Source organism: Pongo pygmaeus, chromosome 18 (genome assembly GCF_028885625.2).
Source record: "Pongo pygmaeus isolate AG05252 chromosome 18, NHGRI_mPonPyg2-v2.0_pri, whole genome shotgun sequence".
Classification (NCBI taxonomy): Eukaryota; Metazoa; Chordata; class Mammalia; order Primates; family Hominidae; genus Pongo; species Pongo pygmaeus.
The window spans coordinates 2,269,235-2,286,610 of record NC_072391.2 but is presented as its reverse complement, the minus strand read 5'-3'; the positions used below and the strand labels follow the sequence as shown (position 1 = coordinate 2,286,610).

Sequence of the window (17,376 nt, the reverse complement as noted above, 5' to 3'; positions counted from 1 at the left end):
CGCCGAGCCCGACCCGGACCCGAACCCTTCCCCTGGCTGCAGCGGCGGCGGCAGCGGCATCATCCCGGGCGCCCGGCTCGTGCCCCGCCCCCGCTGCTCCACGGGCGCACAGCCACTCAGGCCCGGCCTCCCGCCGCCGCCGCCGCCAATGCCGTGCGCGGGGTGGGGACATGCAAATAAATACACCCCCGCTCGGGGCGGGGTCAGGAGGTCCGGGTCCCGTCCCGCCCCCGACCACGACCCCTGCCCGGGGCCTGGAGCTCCAGCTGCCTCGGGGCCTGGAGCCAGCTGTGGGGTGGCGGGCCTGGGCCAGGAGTCACCCCGGGATCCTGAATCCCTTCTACTGGTTGCACACCACCCCAGCTCGGTGACCCCCAAACTGGACCGCCAGACCTGGGAGGAGGGGGTGTCCTGAGATGTGGGTGCTGGGGCAGAGGGCCCGCAAGGACGGGCTTCTGTCTCCTTAGCCCCAGATGCCTAGCGCTTGGCCCGCTGCCCTTCATTGCTCCATCCCCTCCAGGGTAGGCGGGTCCAGGAAGCTCCAGCCCTGGCTAGGCAAACACACCAGGCTGCTGGGGCAGGCGCCCTGGGCTCAGGTGACAGCTGGTCACCGGGAGGACACAGCGGGCACGGGGATCTCCCCCACAGCTTCTGCCTGCTGCACACGCCTGGGGATCTGCGGGAAGGGGGAAGTCGCTGTCACAGCCAGCCCCCGGCCCCCTCAGGGTCCCCTCCCACGGGACTCTGCCCTCAGGGTCTGAAATGTGGAAGGCAGGAGCCCCTGCCCAGGCTGTGTGGCTGGCCCCTTGTCCTTCCCCTCCAGGTTCAGACCTTCAGGTGGCCGGGGCTGATTCTCCAAATCCTAAGCTGGTCCCTGGCAGACTCACCTCTCCAACCTGGGCTGCACTGGAACTCTGTCACCCCTCTCACAGAGAAGATGGGACTGCAGTGGTCAGAGCTGGGGCACAGTGGTCCAGAGGGGTGGTGTCCTTGGCATGCGGGGGCTTCTTGGTGTTTCTCTGGGAGCTGGAGAGATGACCCGGCTGTCCCCGGAGACCTGACAGCTGTCACCAGGACCTTGGGCCCTTCAGAGACCTGAGTCCTCCCAGCTGGCAGTGCCCAGAGTCCAAACAATTGGCTACCTCTCGGGTCAGAGGCCTGAGAAAACACAGATGGAGGGGCATTGCCCAGCAGAGTGATTCCTCGAGAGGGCCTGGCAGAGGCCGTGGAAGCCTGCCCTACAGCAAGCACTGTTGTGTGCCAGGCACATGACCTCTTCAAAGTTATCCTGCAAGGTGGGTACTGCCCTCAGTGTCCAGATGAGGAAACCGAGGCCCAGAAAGGCAAGGAGTGCTGTGCAAGGTCAGCAGTCTAGGAAGGGCAGAGCTAGGATTTGTTCCTGGGAACTCCAGCTCCAGAGAACATAAACCGTCCCATGGCAGAAATCCCCGTAGACTTAATCCCCAGGAACCTGGCAGAGCTGGGGGGCAAACCGGGAAGCCCTCTCAGAACCCTTCCTTGTCTCACTCCTCTGGCCCCCCAGCTTTTCCAGACCAACCGCCAGTGTGTGTGCACTGGGCCTGGACAGAGGCATTTAGCTTCTGCAGCTGCAGCCCTGGGGACTCCAGGTGTCCACCCGCGCCACAAGGCCTCTTTCAGGATGGCTGGCCCAGGGTCTGAGCTGGGGGCTTCAGCAGCTGCTGTGCACTGGCCCCAGGGTCCTGGACAGTGGACTCCCAGTCCAGTGGACCCCGTCCTGCCAGCTGCTGCTCAAGTACCCCCAGGGCACGGGCAGGAGGAGGAGTTGGGTGCAAGTAGGGCATCCTGCAGGGGGAGGAGTGCGGATGGGGCCCCCAGGAAGAGAAGGAGGCAGGCGCGCCGGAGAAAGTGGGAGGCCAGGCGGGGAGGGGAGCCTTGAGAGAGCAGAGGAAATGGGCTTGCGCTGGCAACCTTTAAAATTAGGAGAGTTTACATAAAAATCCAAGTCTCTGGTTTCTCTTGAAAATGGGGAACTCTGGGTGCCTGCATCACAGACCCCTCTTCTCGGCTTCCAGCAGGCCTCGGAATCTTTGATCATTATGTCTCTTCGTTGCTGTGTTTGCCATCTGTTTCACCCTCTGGAGTGTAAGCTCTCTGGGCACAGGAAGCAGCTTGTCTTGGTCACTGCTGTCCCCAGCAGCCAGCTCTGGGCCTCTATAAGCAGTTATTAAATTGGTGAAAGAGGCCAGGTGTGGTGGCTCACGCCTGTAACCCCAGCACTTTGGGAGGCTGAGCAGGCAGATCACTTGAGGCCAGGAGTTTGAGACCAGCCTGGCCAACATGGTGAAACCCCATCTCTACTAGAAATACAAAAATTAGCTGGGCATGGTGGCATACGCCTGTAATCCCAGCTACTCGGGAGGCTGAGGCAAGAGAATCGCTTGAACCCAGGAGGAGGAGGTTGCAGTGAGCTGAGCTTGTGCTATTGCATTCCAGCCTGGGTGACAGAGCGAGACTCTGGGGGAAAAAAAAAAGAAAGAAAAATAAATGTGACTTAGGAACACAGGCCTCACTTCAGGAGGACATGTCCTTGCTAACAAAGATTTAAGACAAGTGTGATCAGTAGTGAGGGCAAGCCTTTTGGAGGAGGGGGGGTTTGCACTGGGCTTTCAGGATTGAGCTAGAGTCCGATATGAGAGACAAAGACAGTCGCCAGGTGGAGGGAGTCAATATGCATAGACTGAGAGCGCTAGGAGGTGGGCACTTTGCACCGAGGTGGCCAAAGTGTGGCCCAGTTCCTTGGAGGAAACGGGAGGTAATCAAGCTGGTAAGGTAGGACGAGGTCAGCTGGGAAGGGAAACCTGAGTGTTGTTCCTAGGAGCTTAGAAATTGTATAGCGGGAAGTAGAGAGCTGTGCATGGCTTTTGAGCAGAACAACAGAGGACACTGTGCTACAGGAATATTGGGGACTGGCAGGAGGGGATGGATGGTGGAGTCTGTAGGCCTGGAGATGAGATTGATGGGGGTTGCAGTCACCCAGGGGAGGGGCAATAAGAACAGAGAGGACCTTCAGGAAAGAAGCTGTAGGCCTGGAGACAGGGAAGGGAGGGTCAGAGTCCATGCCCATGGGCAGAGACCAGTGGGGTGCTGCAGTGGATTAAAGATGGATTAAACCCCAGCACTTTGGGAGGCCGAGGCAGGCGGATCACCTGAGGTCAGGAGTTCGAGACCAGCCTGGCCAACATGGAGAAACCCCATCTCTACTAAAAATACAAAATTAGCCAGGTGTGGTGGCCGGCACCTGTAGTCTCAGCTACTCGGGAGGCTGAGGCAGGAGAATCGCTTGAATCCAGGAGGCGGAGGTTGTGGTGAGCCGAGATCGTGCCATTGTACTCCAGCCTGGGCAACAAGAGCGAAACTTGGTCTCAAAAAAAAAAAAAAGGCCGGGCACGGTGGCTCACGCCTGTAATCCCAACACTTTGGGAGGCCGAGGCGGGCAGATCACGAGGTCAGAAGATCGAGACCCTCCTGGCTAACACGGTGAAACCCTGTCTCTACTAAAAATACAAAAAATTAGCTGGGTGTGGTGGCGGGCGCCTGTAGTCCCAGCTACTCGGGAGGCTGAGGCAGAAGAATGGTGTGAACCCGGGAGGTGGAACTTGCAGTGATCTGAGATCGCACCACTGCACTCCAGCCTGGGCAAGGGAACAAGACTCCATCTCAAAAAACAACAACAAAAAGTAAAACTAGAACAGGCGGCCAGCGAGGGCAAGGCGAGGGCCAGTGAGGGCTAGGTGGGGGCCAGTGAGGGCAAGGCAGGGGCTGGCATGGTGGGAAAGTTCAGCAGGGAGGTCTTGGGATGTCCAGATTATTGGCATCTTCAGACCTGGAGAAGAGAGGAGTCCTGTGGGCCAGGGCAGGTCCCTGAGACAGGGTCCGAGGTTGAGATGGGCCCTGGGAGCTGGGGGCGGAGAGTGAGGTCCGTGTTCCCCTAGGAGGGGTGCTACAGCCCTCCACCCTTCTGGGGCGGAGCTGGCTCTGCCAGGGAGGGGAAGGTCTCCACGGGTTCCTGTCCTCGAGGGGAGAGAGCGCCCCGGGTCTCCTTGGGGCCTTGCTCTGGGACTTTTGCTCCTGTTACCCTCTGAGAGCCCGGCCCCCTGGCACCCTCACACCGTGCCCTCTAACTCCTGCCAGTTCCTTCTGACTGTCCTGGGTGTCTGGAGGGATGTGTGCTGTGAGCCCCCAGCCAAAACGACCCCTGGGAGCCATGGATCAGGACAGTCTCTTTCTGGCCCCCATTTTCCAGCCTCTTCCCTACACTCTGCCCCCAGAGTGGGGCCCTCAGGCTGGCCCTTGTGTGCCAGGAGAGGGGGCGCAGGCACGAGTGAGGCCTCCTCAGGCTTCCAGACTCTGCCTGGAGCCCCTCCCTCAAGGGAGCCTGCCCTGGCTCCTCCTGTCCCACTTCTGGCTCCCTGGATGCTCTCCAGCCCTTCCCCAGCGGCTTCATGGCCGCTGTACCAGCCTGTAAGCCTCCTGAGGACAGGGCCCTGTCCTGCCTACTCCTGTTCCCACCAGGCACTCGAGGGAGAGCTCTGTGGCTGAGCAGCAGAGAGCTGGGCTGGACTTCAAGGGGCTCTTAGCAAGCCCGGGAGTAGCAAAGCCGTCACGGCCTGTGCCCCCAGGGCACCTCCCAAGACCGTCCTCTGGAGCTCAGCGGTCTGTGCCCTCTGCGGGGTCCCCGGCTTGTTATGTGCCCCTGGGCGTGTGGCATTCCCTGTCTGGGCCTGCTCCCCTCTCCATGAAATGAGGGGGCAGGACGAGCCGATCTCTGAGGTCCCTTCCAGCTCAAACACCTTATGTTCTATGAAATACGTGTGAATGTTGCCATGGAGACGTCGGAGGAACTGCGGCAGCACTGAACGCAACTTCCACCCGAGAGAGGAGCACTGAGTCACCCCAGCACGTGGGTGACATCACAGGTAAGCTCTCCCCGGTGTCCAGGTGTGCAGCAGTCTGGTGTCCTCCTGAGAGGTCACTCCCCTTCAGCCTGCTCACCATGGTGGCCCTGAGGCCCTACCGGGCGGGTCGTGACAAACAGGTGTCCATCCCTGCCCGAATGGGGACCCTTTGTCTGTTGCCTGCAGATGTGAGCACAGTGACTCAGGTACTCCCAGACGGGAAGGCGGCAGAGGTGATCTGCCACACAGAAGATGAGCTAACGGGGGAGTCATGTGCGCCTCTGTGGCTGTCAGAGCAGTATCCTCACTCCTACGGAGCCAGTTGCCTGCTCTCAGCAGTGCTGGCTTCCTGCGCCTGAGCTGAGTGAGGGCGTCCACTTAGCCATTGGAGGAGGCAGCATCAGGGTTCCTGGCTGCAGGCTCTCCCGGCAGCCTCAGAGTGACACACATGGCCTCACGGCAGGTGCAGGGATCCCTATCGATGAACAAAACAGACCCCTGCGTAACCATAACAATCACAGACTACCCCGGACTGCGCCAAGTGCTTTCCTTGCAATGTTTCTCTCTTTTTTTTTTTTTTTTTTTTGAGATGGAGTCTTGCTCTGTCACTCAGGCTGGAGTGCAATGGCGTGATCTCGATCTCTGCTCACTACAACCTCTGCCTCCCAGGTTCAAGCAGTTCTCCTGCCTCAGCCTTCCGAGTAGCTGGGATTACAGGTGTCCACCACCACGCCCGGCTAATTTTCGTATTTTAGTAGAGACAGGGTTTCACTATGTTGGCCAGGCTGGTCTTGAACTCCTAACCTCAGGTGATCCACCTGTCTCGGCCTCCCAAAGTGCTGGGATTACAGGCGCCCACCACCATGCCCGGCTAATTTTTTTTTTTTTTTTTTTTTTTTTTGAGACGGAGTCTGGCTCTTGCCCAGGCCGGAGTGCAATGGCGCTATCTCGGCTCACTGCAAGTTCCACCTCCCGGGTTCACACCATTCTTCTGCCTCAGCCTCTCGAGTAGCTGGGACTACAGGTACCCGCCACCACACCCGGCTAATTTTTGTTTTTGTATTTTAGTTGAGACAGGGTTTCACTGTGTTAGCCGGGATGGTCTGGATCTCCTGACCTCGTGATTCACCTGCCTCGACCTCCCAAAGTGCTGGGATTACAGGCATGAGCCACTGCACCCTGCCTTTTTTTTTTTTTTTTTTTTTTTTTTTTTTGAGATAGGGTCTCACTCTGTTACCCAGACTGAAGTGCAGTGGTGCGGTTCCGACTCATTGTAGCCTCGAACTCTTGGGTTCAAGCAATCTTCCCACTTCAGTCTCCCAGCAATTTTTTAGTTTTTTTATAGAGATGGGGGACTCACTATTGTCCAGTCTGGTCTTGAACTCCTGGGCTCAAGGGATCCTCCCGCCTTAGCCTCCCAAGATGTTGGGATTACAGGTGTCAGCCACCGCGCCCAGCCTTGTTTTCTAAGAGTCTAAATTAAATCACAAGTATCTGATTCTTCCACATTTGATAGAACTTGTCCACAAAAAGATCTGGATTAAATGTCTTTTCCTGACATGGCTTTTGATACGTTTTCAATGTGTTCTTTTGTTATTGGTGTATTTGGGCTTTTAATTTTTTCTAGAATTGGTTTTTACAGTTTGTAACATATAAGCATCCCATATAGATTTCAAAAATGTAGGCAAACAATTGCACATAATTTTCTTTTATAATTTTTAACTTTTTTCGTCTCTGTGAATAAACCTTCATTCTTCATCTGAATGTCCCATATTTTCTTTTTCTCTCTCCTTTTCTCTCAGTCACACTTACCAGAATTTTTTCCTAGAAAAATCTTAGCAACTATATCTATTAAATAGCTCGATTTTATTCATCAATTCTACTCTTTCTTTTCTTTTCTTTTTTTTTTTTTTGAGAAAGGAGTCTCTCTTTGTCGCCCAGGCTGGAGTGCAGTGGCGTGATCTTGGCTCACTGCAAGCGCCACCTCCCGGGTTCATGCCATTCTCTTTCATCAGCCTCCCGAGTAGCTGGGATTACAGGCATCCGCCACCACGCCCAGCTAATTTTTTGTATTTTTTAGTAGAGATGGGGTTTCACTGTGTTAGCCAGGATGGTCTCCTGACCTCGTGATCTGCCCGCCTCGGCCTCCCAAAGTGCTGGGATTACAGGTGTGAGCCACCGCGCCCGGCCTGCTCTTTCTTTTAAAGTAACTAATTTCTGCTCATTACTTTCTAATTTCCTTCCATCTTTTTTGGGGGGTTTATTTTACAGGTGTTTTTCTAGAATGTTGAAATAAATACTTAATTTATATATTGGTTTGATTCTTCATGCTGACTAATAAAAACAAGTGATGTTATCCATTTCTCTCCATGTATAACTTTGACTGCATCCCCATAGATTTTCTATGATGTGTGCTCATTACTATTCATTTCCTTTTTTTTTTTTTTTCTTTTTTGAGATGGAGTCTCGCTCTGTCACCCAGGCTGGAGTGCAGTGGCATGATGTTGGCTCACTGCAACCTCCACTTCCAGGGTTCAAGTAATTCTCCTGCCTCAGCCTCCCTAGAAGCTAGGATTACAGGCATGTGCCCCCACGCTCTGCTAATTTTTGTATTTTTAGTAGAGACAGGGTCTCACCATGTTGGCCAGGTTGGTCTTGAACTCCTGACCTCTGGTGATCCGCCTGGCTTGGCCTCCCAAAGTGCTAGGATTACAGGCATGAGCCACCCCATCCAGCCTATTCATTTCTATATGCTCTAATTTTTATTTATTAATTTTTTGAGCAGGGTCTCACTCTGTTGCCCAGGTTGGAGTGCAGTGGCACAATTTCAGCACACTGCAACCTCCCCATCCCGGGTTCAAGCGATTCTCCTGCCTCAGCCTCCCAGGTAGTTGGGATTACAGGCGTGCAACCCCACACCCAGCTAATTTTTGTATTTTTAGTAGAGATGGGGTTTTGCGACGTTGCCTAGGCTGGTCTCAAACTCCTGACCTCAAGTGATCTACCTACCTTGGCCTCCCGCAGTGCTGGGATTACAGGCGTGAGCCACCGCACCCAGGCATTTATTTATTTTATTTTTTGAGGGGGTAGACAGGATCTCTCTGCATCTGTCACCCAGGCTGGAGTGAATTGCACATATTTAAAGTATAGAATTGGATAAGTATTGACGTATCTCTACATCCATAAAACCATTGTGGGTATATGTCAATCAAGATAAGGTACACATCCATCACTTCCCTTTTTTCGTTTATTTCTATATTTTTTGAGACAGTATCTCACCCTCTTCCCCAGGCTGGAGTGCAGTGGTGTGATCATGGCTCACTGCAGCCTCAACCTCCTGGGCTCAAGCAATCCTCACGCCTCAGCCTCCTAAGTAGCTGGGACTATAGGTGCACACCACCATGCCCGACTAATTTTTCTGGTTGTACAGACGGCGGTCTCACTGTGCTGCCCAGGCTGGTCTCCCTGTCCTGAGTTCAAGTGATCTTCCCACCTGGGCCTCCCACAGTATTGGGATTACAGGCATGAGCCACCACGCTCAGTCCATGATTTCCATCTTTACCTTTCGGTGATCTGGGCTGTCAGGGTGTCCAGCTGTCCTGTGACCCGCTGCAGATGGTTCTTCAGGCCTCTCTACTCAGGTGGGAGTCCCTGAATTAGGGTGTGCTTGTGGGAGCTTCAGTTTTGATCTGGTTTCAAGATTTGATGCAGTGAGCAAGTGAAAGTACCCAAGAGAGCCTCCAGGGGGCGGTGGTGTTTAAGGCCACGGTTTTTTTTCTTTTCTTTCTTTTTTTTTTTTTTTTGAGATGGAGTCTAGCTTTGTCGCCAGGCTGGAGCGCAGTGGCGCCATCTCAGCTCACTGCAACCTCCACCTCCTGGGTTCAAGCTATTCTCCTGCCTCAGCCTCCCGAGTAGCTGGGACTACAGGCACACACCGCCACACCCAGCTAATTTTTGTATTTTTAGTAGAGATGGGGGTTCACCATGTTGGCCGGGATGGTCTCCATTTCCTGACCTCGTGATCCACTCACCTCGGCCTCCCAAAGTGCTGGGATTACAGGCGTGAGCCACCGCGTCCGGCCAAAGGCCACGTTCTTATCTAAGCTTTTCCTCTGACCTTGCCTAACATCTGTAATGCCAAAATAGTTAACAAGCCCTATTTTGTGTGCAATACAGCTTATTAACTGTGCTACTCAAAGTCTCTATATCTTTACTGACGTAAAAAAATTGTCTCTTTGGCCGGGCACGGTGGCTCACGCTTGTAATCCCAGCACTTTGGAAGGCCGAGGCAGGTGGATCACTTAAAGCCAGGAGTTAGAGACCAACCTGGCCAGCATGGTGAAACCCTGTCTCTACTAAAATTACAAAAATTAGCCAAATGTGGTGGTGCACGCCTGTAATCTCAGCTACTCAGGAGGCTGAGGCACGAGAATCACTTGAACCTGGGAGGCAGATGTTGTGGTGAGCTGAGATCATGCCACTGCACTCCAACATCCTGGGCAACAGAGCGAGACTCTGTTTCAAAAGAAAAAAAAATTGTCTCTCTCTCTCTTTTTTTTTTTTTTTTAGGCAGGATCTCACTCTGTCATGCAGGCTGGAGTGCAGTGGTACAATCATGGCTTACTGCAGCCTTGACCTGGGCTCAACTGAGCCTCCCACCTCATCCTCCCAAATAACTGGGACCACAGGCGAGTTCCACTATGCCTGGCTAATTTTTTGTTTGTATTTTTTGTAGAAATGGGCTCTCTTGGCCGGGCGCGGTGGCTCACACCTGTAATCCCAGCACTTTGGGAGGCTGAGGCGGGTGGATCACGAGGTCAGGAGATCAAGACCGTCCTGGCTAACACGGTGAAACTCCGTCTCTACTAAAAATACAAAAAATTCTCCGGGCGCGGTGGCGGGCACCTGTAGTCCCAGCTACTTGGGAGGCTGAGGCAGGAGAATGGCGTGAGCCCGGCAGGCGGAGCTTGCAATGAGCCGAGATCGTGCCACTGCACTCCAGCCTGGGCGACAGAGCGAGACTCCATCTCAAAAACAAACAAACAAAGAAAAAGAAATGGGGTCTCTCTCTGTTGTCCAGGCTGGCCTCAGTGATCCTCCTTCTTCGGCCTCCCAAAGTTCTGGGATTACAGGCATGAACCACTGTGCCCAGACAAAAATTGATCTGTAAACTTTTTGAGACAGCATCTCACCCTGTTCTCCAGACTGGAGTGCAGTGGTGTGATCATGGCTCACTGCAGCCTCAACCTCCTGGGTCTACTTGATCTGTAAACTTCAAGGGAAGGTGTAATAAACCCTCCCGCAATGTTTTTGTTTTTCAAAATCTTTGTATTTCACAGTTTAGCTTTGTGGGCTGATGTTGTATTTTGTTTTTGTGGTTTTTTTTTTTTTTTTTTTTTTTGAGACACAGTCTTGCTCTTGTTGCCCAGGCTGGAGTGCAATGGTGTGATCTTGGCTCACTGCAACTTCCACCTCTTGGGTTCAAGAGATTCTCCTGCCTCAGCCTTCCGAGTAGCTAGGATCACAGGCACCCACCACCATGCCTGGCTAATTTTTGTATTATTAGTAGAGACGGGGTTTTGCCACGTTGGCCAGGTTGGTCTCGAACTCTTGGCCTCATGTGACCCGCCTGCTTTGGTCTCCCAAAGTGCTGGGATTACAGGTGTGAGCCACTATGCCTGGCCAGGTTTTCTTGTTTCTTTTCTCCTCTTCTAGTTTCCCCCTTTTAGGCTAATAATTATTAACTGTTAATAAAAACCCTCAGGTCTGTATTTTATCAAGAAACATTTCCCTAATGTCTTCTTCCCTGAACCATAGAAGATCTCTGGCACATTTTATTTGCTCTGTCTCACCACATGGTTTTTGTTTTTTTGTTTCTTTGTTTTTTGAGATGGAGTCTCACTCTTGTTGCCCAGGCTGGAGTGCCATGGCACGATCTCAGCTCACTGCAACCTCCGCCTCCTGGGTTCAAGCGATTCTCCTGTCTCAGTTTCCTGAGTAGCTGGGATTACAGGTGCGTGGCACCATCCCCAGCTAATTTTTGTATTTTTAGTAGAGACGGGGTTTCACCATGTTGGTCAGGCTGGTCTCGAACTCCTGACCTTGTGATCTGCCCACCTTGGCCTCCCAAAGTGCTGGGATTACAGGCATGAGCCACTGCGCCTGGCCCACATGGTTTTTCAAATAGTTTAGAATTTCATTTCCAGGTAATTAATTTGCTTCTTTAAACATATGTCTTTTCTATTTAAGAAATCCTTTCTAAACAATTGCATTTTATTCCACAACCACCTTCAAACAATCATTGAGACTTGGTTAATCTGTTTTGCTTATTTGGCAGCAGTTTCTTGTGGCTGTTTCTTCCCTCCACTCGAGTCCTTGAATCTCACATCTGTCATTTGACTGCAATTAAAAGCTGGGTTTGGAATACAATCGCAGCGTTACCACCCACCTGCTGTGTGACCTGGTAAATTTCTTTCTTTTTTTTTTTTTTTTGAGACGGAGTCTTGCTCTGTTGCCCAGGCTGGAGTGCAGTGGCGCAACCTCGGCTCACTGCAACCTCTGCCTCCCAGGTTCAAGCGATTCTACTGCCTCAGGCTCCCGAGTAGCTGGGATTACAGGTGCCTGTCACCATGCCCGGCTGATTTTTGTATTTTTAGTAGAGATGGGGTTTCCCCATGTTGGCTAGGCTGGTCTCGAACTTCTGATCTTGTGATCCGACCGCCTCGGCCTCCCAAAGTGCTAGGATTACAGGCATGAGCCACCACTCCCGGCCAGTTCTTTTTTTCTTTTTTTTTCGAGACAGGGTCTTACTCTTGCCCAGGCTGGAGTGCAGTGGCACAATCACGGCTTAGTGCAGCCACTGCCTCCTGGGCTCACGCGCTCCTCCGGCCTCAGCCTCTCGAGTACCTGGGACTACAAGCATGAGCCAGTTTGGCTAATTTTGGCTAATTTTTGTAGAAACGGGGTCTCGCCATGTTGGCTAGGCTAGTCTCCAACTCCTGGGCTCAAAGTATCCACCTTCCTCGGCCTCTCAAAGTTCTGGGATTACCGGAGAGCCACTGTGCCCCGCTGGCAAATTTCTTAAACTATCTGTGCCTCAGTGACCTCATTTAATAAAGGGAATAATTGTAGCACCCTTTTCCTAGAGCTGTGAAGATTCAATGGAATAAATAAGGCAATAAATGAATGGATGGGGAATGAAGGATGTAGGTTTCCTCCCTCTTGTCTTTCAATAAGTTCTCACCATCAACCTCCCATTGCCTGTTCTCTCTCTTCCCCCTCTCTCCCTCTGTCTCTCTCTTAGCCGGGAAACCTGGGGTAGGGAGGCTTGGAGCCAGCGGGTGCGTCGGGAGGCTGTGGGTACTGACTGGGGACGCGCACGGAGATGGAGCCGCGGGAGAAGGATCAGGGTGGGGCCTGTTGCTGCTGCAGGAGGAGGAGCCCGCGGCCCGGCCCACACCACAGGAGAAGGGCGGAGCCAGATGGCACCCTGCCCACCGCTTCCCGCTCACGCACTTTAGCCTGCAGTGGGGCGGAGCGTGAAAAATACCTCGTGCGCCTCGGCCGACTCTGCAGTGCGGCGGGCGGAGCTTCCAGACGCCCCGCCTCCCGCTCCGCCCCACGTCGCATGCGACCCGGGAACGCGTGGGGCGGAGCTTCCGGACGCCCCGCCCTGCTACCGACCCTGTGGAGCGGAGTGTGAAGCCTCCGGATGCCCGTCCCCCATCGCTGGCCCGGTCGCGCTGTAGCGAAGGGGGCGGAGCCTGCACCCGCCCCGCCCGCCCCGCGCCGCGCTGGGAGGAGAAGGAGGAGCTGCGGCGGGGCCCGCACTGCAGCGCCAGCGTCCGAGCGGGCATCCGAGCTCCCGGAGCGGCCTGGCCCCGGGCCCCGAGCGGGCGTCGCTCAGCAGTAGGTCGCGGCCGCAGCCCCATCCAGCCCTGCGCCCGCCATGCCGTCCGCGGGCCCCGCCTGAGCCGCGGCCTCCGCACGCGGGCGGGCCTGGGGACGGCGGGGCCATGCGCGCGCTGCCCTAACGATGCCGCCCGCCGCGCCCGCCCGCCTGGCGCTGGCCCTGGGCCTGGGCCTGTGGCTCGGGGCGCTGGCGGGGGGCCCCGGGCGCGGCTGCGGGCCCTGCGAGCCCCCCTGCCTCTGCAGCCCTGCGCCTGGCGCCGCCTGTCGCGTCAACTGCTCGGGCCGCGGGCTGCGGACGCTCGGTCCCGCGCTGCGCATCCCCGCGGACGCCACAGCCCTGTGAGTAGCGGGCCCAGCGGGACCCGGGAGAGGCGGCGGGGCGGGCGGGCGTGGGCGCGTTGCCTGGCCCGGGACGGGAAGCAGGACGCGGGCCAGGACGCTCCCAGGGCGAGGCTCCGGCGCGGGACGGCGGCTCTGCTAAATAAGGAACGTCTGGAGCCGCGGTTGGCACGGCCCCGGGGAGCCGAAAAACCCCGGGTCTGGAGACAGACGTCCCACCCGGGGGCTCTGCAGACGCCAGCGTGGGCGGGGCGCGGAGGCCGCGCTCAGCTGGGAGGACAAACAGTCGCTAATTGGAGGAGAATTGGGATGCGGCCTGGGGCTGCGGGGTACTCGGAGAGGTGGGGATGGCTGTAGGGGGCGGCAGGGAAGAGTTCCAGGAGGTATCTGGACAAGGATTTGATGGGTGTGCAAAAATTGGGCTGATGCTTAGGAAGGGGCGGTGAGGTGGGTCCAGAAGAAGGGGGGGTGAACGGTGTTAGCAAAGACCGTGAGGCTGGAGTCTGGCCACGGGAGGTGTGAGGGGTAAGGGCAGGGTGGGAGGTGGGCTCGCGGGTGGGCTGGGGTCATGAAGGGCCTCAGGCGCTTTGCTATTGGGTTCCAAGGCTATCCTGAGAACAGGGGTGAGGGGGGATTGCCGTGGGAGGTTAAAGCCTTGTCATGTTCGCTTTCTGGAGTTAAAAACAACAGGTGGCCTTTATGGAGACGCTGCCCAGAGCCAGGTCTGTGCCAGGCTCCTGTTGGGGGTCGTCATGCGGAATCCTGACTCTGACCGTCCGAGGCATAGGGACCGTGGAGATTTGCGTTTCACGGATGAGGAAACAGGTTTGGAGAGGTGACACGACCTGTCCCACGCATCACAGCCAGGACAGGACCTGTCCCAGGCATCACAGCCGCGGTGTGCATAGCAGGGGTTTGGAACTGTGAGGTACCCAGGACCCATGGTTGGATTGAAAAGGGTGCAGGGGACTAAGATAAGCAGACAGTTGTCCCCAGCGCTGGGGAGAGTCTCGGGGCCAGTCTGATGCCTTGTATTTCCCAGGCTCCAGGCTCCTCGCCGGGACACTGTGTCTCCTTGGGTGCGTGCTGGATCCCTGGGGAACGTGGCACATCCCCAGGCTTGCTAAACATTGGGTGGGTCCTGGCTTTTGGTTTTGTAACGTTTCTGGGTCACTCCCGCCTGTGGCCACCCTTCCTTAGGGGAGCCATGTGTCCTTGGGGCTTTGCTGGGTGGTCTCGAGGGTGGGGGAAGAATGGGTTCTCCTGGACCAGTGGAGTCCATGCCCCTCGGGGCCACATTGCTCCTGCGCTCCCAGACTGCGGAAGCGTGTGTCTGGCGGCTGTCTCTGTGGAGATGGCCTCCTCCTGCCTGGCAACAGCGCCCACAGAATTGCATCAGACCTACCCCACCCGTTGTTTCTGATGCTGTAGCTGAGGGCTCCTCTGTCTGCCAGGCCGGTCACTGGGGGCTCTCTCCAGGTCCTGGTGGTTCCTGCTTCCCAATACCTGATGGTGTCTATGTGAGCAGCCCCTCAGGAGCTGTCCAGGAGAGAAGGGCGTTGGTGCCTGCTGAGCGGAGAACAAGGCCCGGGCTCTCCAGGCCCTCGGCACAGCAGTGGAGCCCCCGCCCCTGCCTTGTGTTGTCCCCTTAGGCTCTGGTCCTGGGGTTTGGAGGAGGGGGACCCTGGGAGTTGGTGGCCTGTCCCAGCCTGAGCTGGCAAGATTCCGAATGCCAGGCCCCTCAAGTGTGCAACAGGGCACAGGGTGACCTCGTGTGGGCAGGTGGGTCCTGTTCTGTACACACCTGGAGCCGCCGCTGGGAGAGTTCTGGAAGGTGGGGTGAGGGGACCCATGGGAAACTAGGGCCTTAGGAAGGATGTTAAGGCCCTGGCTGGCTCCCCAGGCCACCCTCTGTGCTGTGGGGGCTGCCCAGCCATTTTGCTGTCTACCCTGCAAACTCCTCCTCCGGGAGATGGCTGGGTTTTCCCCGGGGAAGAGGGGTCAAGCTGGGAGAGGCGAAGGACACAGATCACAGCTGCCGGCAGGTGTTTAAGGGCCCAGGAGCGTTGCTGTCTGGGTGTCACCAGCAGCCTTCCTGGGGGGCTCATGCAGGTGCCCCTCCACTTGTGGCTCCCCAGCTGCTGAAGCTCAGCAGGGACAGCTGTGTCCAGTCCCAGGTGGAGCACAGCCCAGGCTTCTGAGGCCACAGCCTTCCTTGGGTTAATGATGCTGCCGAGAGGTGGTGGCTTTTGGAAAAGATGGCATACTGCAATAATGTGCTGCTGTGTGTGGCTCGAAGCTTCGTGGGGAGACATGGGCAGAGCCGTGGCTGACTCACAGACCCCCCACCCCAGAGCCTGCCCTGCCCTCCCTGCCCCGACCCTTCTCCCTCCTGACCCATGTTTTGTTTTTTTTTTTTTTTTTTTTTGAGACGGAGTTCACTCTTGTTGCCAAGGCTGGAGTGCAATGGCACGATCTCGGCTCACGGCAACCTCCGCCTCCTGGGTTCAAGTGCTTCTCCTGCCTCAGCCTCCCAAGTAGCTGGGATTACAGGCATGCGCCACCACGCCTGGCTAATTTTGTATTTTTAGTAGAGACAGGGTTTCTCCATATTGGTCAGGCTGGTCTCAAACTCCTGGCCTCAAGTGATCCGCCTGCCTAGGCCCCCCAAAGTGTTGGGATTACAGGTGTGAGCCAACGTGCCCAGGCAAAAATATGTATGTGTGTTTTTAAGGCTGGTCAAGCAAAGCAGTGGGACTGGAGAAAGAACGAAGAATTCTACCTGGCTGTGATCAACTCGTTGTAAACACCACTGTGCTTGGACCAGCCAGCTGATGTCTTTTGTTTTGTTTTGTTTGAGACGGAGTCTGGCTCTGTCACCAGGCTGGAGGACAATGGTGTGATCCTGGCTCACTGCAACCTCCACCTCCCGGGTTCAAGCGATTCACCTGCCTCAGCCTCCCAAGTAGCTGGGATTACAGGCGCACGCCACCACGCCTGGCTAATTTTTAAAAATATTTTTAGTAGAGACGGGGTTTCACCATGTTGGTCAGGCTGGTCTCGAACTCTTGGCCTTAGGTGATCCGCTTGCCTCGGCCTCCCAAAGTGCTGGGATTACAGGTGTGAGTGATGTCTTTTATTTATTTATTTATTTATTTATTATTATTATTATTATTTGAGATGGAGTCTCACTCTGTTGCCCAGGCTGGAGTGCAGCGGTGCCATCTCGGCTCACTGCAAGCTCCACCTCCTGGGTTCACACCATTCTCCCGCCTCAGCCTCCCAAGTAGCCTGGACTACAGGTGCCCGCCACCACGCCCGGCTAATTTTTTGTATTTTTAGTAGAGACGGGGTTTCACCATGTTAGCCAGGGTAGTCTCGATCTCCTGACCTCGTGATCCGCCCACCTCAGTCTCCCAAAGTGCTGGGATTACAGGCATGAGCCACCGCCTGTCTTTTAAATGTCCGATGATGTCTAGGAGCTTCCCTTCCTCTCTTTTTCCTTGTGCAATTTGTTGAAGAAACTAGCTCCTGCAGCCTGGATTTCCCGCTGTGTCTTGGGGGTGCCACCTCCTTGGTGTCACCTCCGTGGTGCTGTGAGTGTGTCCTTTGTGTTTCTTGTAAATTGGTCGTTGGAGCCGACATCCCATTCTCCCAGAGGTTGTCCTGGCTGGCACTGATGTAGGTGTAGATGTCATTAGCTTAGGGTCCCCTACTCTAAAGGCCACTTCTGGTGCTGGGTGCCACTCACCCTGGCTGGGGGTCACCTGGGTCTGCTGCCGTCTCGCAAATGCTGGGGTCCAGTACTGGGCACATCGAGGGACTTGGTAGGTGCTTGGTTCACTGATGTAAAATGTAGGAGCACCCAGGGCCTTGCCCTTTCCCACCTGCATCCCTGAATGACAGGAGAGTGTGAGAGAGTGTAGGGGCAGGAGGCGCAGACCCCCGGGCCCCTGCCTGGGATTGGCGTCAGGGAAGACAGGCATTCTGGAGCGACCCCTAGGCCTGATGCTTTAGAGCGCAGCTGCCACAGACACAGCTTCCTTGGGGGCTGGCCAGGCCATGGAGGGGCCCCTGGCTCCCATTTCTGGTCCCTGGATCCTGAGAGCGAGGACTAGGGATTGTCAGCAAGGCCTCCATGAGCCCTCACAAGAAGGAGGGCCACCCCTGAGGGCTGCGTTATCACTGG

The 17,376-nt window shown here is 55.6% G+C and overlaps 1 protein-coding gene across 6 annotated transcripts in view; it reads left to right on the top strand.

Moving 5' to 3' along the window:
- The first annotated feature begins 12,740 nt into the window (after positions 1-12,740).
- PKD1 (polycystin 1, transient receptor potential channel interacting) overlaps positions 12,741-17,376 on the top strand; it is a 50,954-nt gene continuing 46,318 nt past the window's right edge. For 3 of the 6 annotated variants that reach the window (XM_054454766.2, XM_063654891.1, XM_054454765.2), the window contains exon 1: positions 12,742-13,187. In XM_054454766.2, coding sequence (XP_054310741.2) covers positions 12,973-13,187 — 215 coding nt within the window. In that variant the 5' untranslated portion in view covers positions 12,742-12,972. Of the gene's footprint in view, positions 13,188-13,745; positions 14,322-17,376 lie in introns of those variants that run through there. The other 3 variants (XR_010124385.1, XM_063654890.1, XM_063654892.1) reach the window with 2 other exon arrangements.